The following is a 4,497-nucleotide window of genomic DNA, read 5'->3' as shown; positions in this document are numbered from 1 at the left end:
AAGTTTTGATTATTCACTTGCAACAACAACATTTCTTTAAATAGGAGGTTTTCAATATGTAAATGTTAGAAAAAGTGGATGTGTGTTTTTAATTCCAACATGAGCCTAATGATTCTTTTAATAAGCAGGAAATTATGATTTAATGCTTGATCCTTCACACTAAACAGAGTCACGCAGAACCATGTGTTTGGTAAATAGTCAAGCTTGTGTGCTCTCCATTGGAGGGCTGGTCTGCATAGGCACACAGGGCTTCTGACATTAACAGATTACATTAAATAGATTATTTGATTCTTGATTATGTTTTAAACATTTCTCAATCTGACATTAAAAATGGTTTTCTTACACTATTGACGAACACAAATGGTCAATTTATTCGCATTATTTGGCACCGATAGGCGGAAACATGCCATTTGCCATGAAAGCAGTCAGACGCGTACAGTACTCCCTCGGGATAAAGTGCATCAAAAACGATCCATTGTAAGACAATCATCCCTCGGTTTGAGGATGTTGGTCAGGAAAGGACGCATTTCCTCTCTGTTCTTCAACCCGCCTCATCTGTTGGTCTCGCAGACTCTCAAGGGGCAGGTAATGCGCCCTCAGTGCCAAACGGGCTGCAGTGCGCACTGGCAAATGTTGCGCGCACGTTGTTCCTCCTTGAAGCCGATGTTGTTTATATTGTTTTGGTTGTTTGGATCTCACATGAACGAGAAAAATGTCAGAAGCTATCACCAAACTTCCATGGAGGCAGAAACAATGAAAGGAATCTAAAAATCTCACCCTGCAGATTGAGGTGAGTGGATCTTAATCTCAGTAAAGAGCGTGTTCATCAATTTTCCAGTGTGGAGAAGTGAGCTGTAGCAGTGCTGTTTCACTGTAGGCTTGCATATTATAGACAGGTTCTCACTTCTGTATTTTTCTTTATAAATAATCATCACCAACTGCCAAAGGGTCAACTGTATTTTAACCTCTAAAGCCACTTTTTGGGCGTAACGGGTTCTTGAAATACCAGAAAAATAACAAGGCTGGGATATTCCCAAAACTCGTGTAAATGTTAATTCGACATTTTTTAAGATTTTCAGGCAGTTTAGCAGGTTCTCACTCATATTCCCTCTAAAATGTGAGAGAAGATAAATTAAGTGAATATCTTTTCAAATATTAACAAAAAGATCACTGCAGCAGTTATCAAACTGCGTTCAGTGTATGATAGTCCATAATGTTTTTCCACTCTAAAGAGAATGTGTGTAGTCTTTTGAATAGCAAACACACAGAGCAGTTCTGCTATCAACTAGAAAACAGAGCATTAAGACTTGAATTAATGAAGTCATCAGATGTGGAGTGACAGTAAAAGCTCATAGAGGTTTTTTTCTGTGAAACAGCTCGAGGATCAGTCTCCTGAAGGCATCATCTGCAGTGTGTCTCCATGATGTTTAGCTCATTTTAGCAAGACTTGTCTAATGTTTAAATTAAAAATGTGCTGTATGATTTTATTGTTACAATGGTAGAGATGTTGCATGCTTTAATTCTAGTTTGCGGTGGGACTTTCAGGGGGAAAAGCCCTTAATATTTTAATTATCCTTACATCACTGTACAAGGTTTCAAGGCTATTTTACCATACCATAAATCATTGTTGAACTTCCTTTGTGATGCAAGTTAGATATTTAGTATGTGTCAGTGCAGTCTTAATTGAAATAAATGTTCCCTTGAAATCTACATATAAATTAAAATAAATACTTCCACAGTGTCTCTGCTGTCTGAAGTCACAATACATTTTCATTAAATCCAATGCTTTTCATAAGAAAATAAAAACTGTAAACATTTTCTAAATGATTTACTAAAAACATTTTGCCAGATTAATGCCTGTAAACTAATAGAAAATAGAAAATATAACAATATAACATGTTCATTGCTGACACAGATGTCCGTCTCTTCACAGAGTGACTTATGGGGACTGTTAGCCATGGATCCAGCAGATCAATTAAACACAACTCAAGTGGAAGACTCCCAACTTGAACTGAAACCTTCCAATTGCTGCTCAACTACAGCTGCCATCAATGACGAGAACCTTCTAAAGCTGGACGACAGCACAAAGCTGGTTGGAGTCCAAGTTATTCTCATCCTTGCTTACAGTATAATCATATTGTTTGGACTCATTGGAAACTCCTTAGTCATATATGTTGTCTACAAGTTTAAAAATCTAAGAACGGTCACCAATTTCTTTATAGTAAACTTAGCAGTGGCAGACCTGCTGGTGAACACGCTGTGTTTGCCTTTCACCCTCGTCTACACTCTGTATGGTGAGTGGAAGTTTGGCCAGGTGTTGTGCTTCATGCTGCCCTGTGCTCAAGGCATGGCAGTGCACGTGTCCACCATCACAATGAACGTCATTGCCTTGGACCGCCACAGGAGCATTGTCTACCACATGGAGACCAAGATGTCCAAAGACATGTGCGCTTTGGTCATTGTCATCACGTGGGCTGTTAGCGCCCTGTTGGCCAGTCCACTCGCCATCTTCAGGGAGTACGGGACATTTGACCTTTCACCGGACGAGTCTATTCAGGTGTGTACAGAGAAGTGGCCAGGAAGCAGCATGAACGGAAGCATCTACAGTGTATCAGCACTTCTGGTTCAGTATGGTTTACCTCTGGCCATTAACTCTGTTGCCTACATTCGCATCTGGAATAAGCTGAAGAATCACATGACTTGCGGAAGTCGAAATGACCGCCATCAGCGCAGGAAGAAGACCACTAAGATGCTGCTGGTCATGGTGGTCGTCTTTGCTGTCAGCTGGTTGCCTTTCCATGCGTTTCAGCTAGCTGTTGACATCGACAGCACTGTGTTGTATATGAAGGACTTTAAGCTGCTTTTCACTGTGTTCCATATTGTGGCAATGTGCTCGACGTTTGTCAACCCCATCCTGTATGGGTGGATGAACAACAACTACAGGACGGCATTTTTGTCTGTGTGTAAGTGTTACCAGCCTTTCAGTTTTAGGTCAAGACGCTCCAAAGGCAGAGAGGCGCAAAAAGATGAAGACAGAGTTTGTACAGACTGCAAATCAACAAATGTCTAATTTGCATAGTCGGTTCACTGATAATCATTTGTAGAAATGTGAAGTATGTATTTGGTTGTGTTTAGGACTCTCAAAGTGATGGATGATGAAAATGACATATGGGTTACAATTTATGTTAGAATAAATGTTTTGAAAAGGGCTTCAACTTTGAAGTAAATTACCATTACAGTACTTGCACTGCGACAAAGGTGGGTCGTACTAGCTCTCATTCCAATCAATACTTGTCAACTCTCAGAAGCATTTTTAAATCAAACCATGGTGGATATAGCGTTGTTTAAAATATTTATGATTTCCTATGATTTCCTCTTGATGTATTAAAGTGTTTGAATCTTAAATTTGGCCACAGATAACCCAACCAGCTTTGTTCATTTTTGTGCCCTTCACTTTTATTGTGTGTTATTGGTTTTTGTACTCTCTGAACATTGATGTTTTTCTGCCGCCACAGTCAGATGAGAGATAGTCACGTCTGAGTCACCTTCAGTTATTAGTTTTAACTCTGAGCTTAACAAGCAGCAAGAAGACTTTATTTGATAATGGGGTTTTTACCTCTCAGGCTACATACATACAGCCCGCCCTACATTATTGCTGAAGGTTACTTATCTGACTGTATATAGTCTGAAAGGAATACCTGCAGACACAATGCAGGGATTACAAAAGTTCATATGTAGATGTATATGTATATGTATGTGTATATCTATATCTATAAATATATATATGATTTAACAAAGGTGCAAATACAATATAAGAAGAAAATAAAGATGAATATATTCTTTTTCCGTTGAGGAAAGAATAAAAATACATAACTCTTCTCCTTTTTATCCACCTCTTAATAATTTCCATACAGTCCCTTATGTCCCTACTATGTTATAAAGCCAAACAGATTGTATATTGTTCACAAATGTTACTAACTGACATTCAACTCAATATGATCCACTTTTGTTGCAGTGTTTCTAACTGTGATTGTGCCACTTATGGATAAAAGTCCTTTTCCATGAGGTGTTTACATTATTTCGCTTCTGTGTCAAGCTATCAAGTATAATTCATGTCAGTTTAATTCTGGACAACAGCAGTAAAGAATAATTCAATCACCAAAAACATTATAAAGAACCAGGAAATAAAGTATATATCATACACAATACAAACCACAAAACTAATTTTTTCGTCCAAACATTTACATTATATATTCTCAAAATGTAGGAAAAGTTTTTTCCCTACATATCAAGTAATTTGCTTTGTATTGCTCTCCACTTTCACCACTCTGTATATGCATTAAGATCTCTTATCACTACCAGACCTTGACATCAGCAGAGAACATACAAATACAATTCTTTAGTCTGTGGTCTCTCTATCAACCATAAATCATCTATGGATGGGTGACCAAGATATCTTGTAGTCACTGCATACTTGATATGAATTAGATTCTGGAA

General features: G+C 38.1%; 1 protein-coding gene across 1 annotated transcript; it reads left to right on the top strand.

Moving 5' to 3' along the window:
* Positions 1-614: 614 nt before the first annotated feature.
* On the top strand, positions 615-4,219 carry npy2r (neuropeptide Y receptor Y2). Its single transcript, XM_035660461.1, has 2 exons — positions 615-790; positions 1,934-4,219. Exon 2 carries the CDS (start codon positions 1,958-1,960, stop codon positions 3,068-3,070), a length of 1,113 nt encoding a protein of 370 aa, XP_035516354.1. The 5' UTR covers positions 615-790; positions 1,934-1,957; the 3' UTR covers positions 3,071-4,219.
* The last annotated feature ends 278 nt before the right edge of the window (positions 4,220-4,497 follow it).

The sequence above is a fragment of the Morone saxatilis genome, unplaced genomic scaffold (genome assembly GCF_004916995.1).
Source record: "Morone saxatilis isolate NCDOM2014 unplaced genomic scaffold, NCSU_SB_2.0 Contig17, whole genome shotgun sequence".
Classification (NCBI taxonomy): domain Eukaryota; kingdom Metazoa; phylum Chordata; class Actinopteri; family Moronidae; genus Morone; species Morone saxatilis.
Note: the sequence above shows the minus strand (reverse complement) of the source record. Positions and strands in the feature narration are given on the sequence as shown.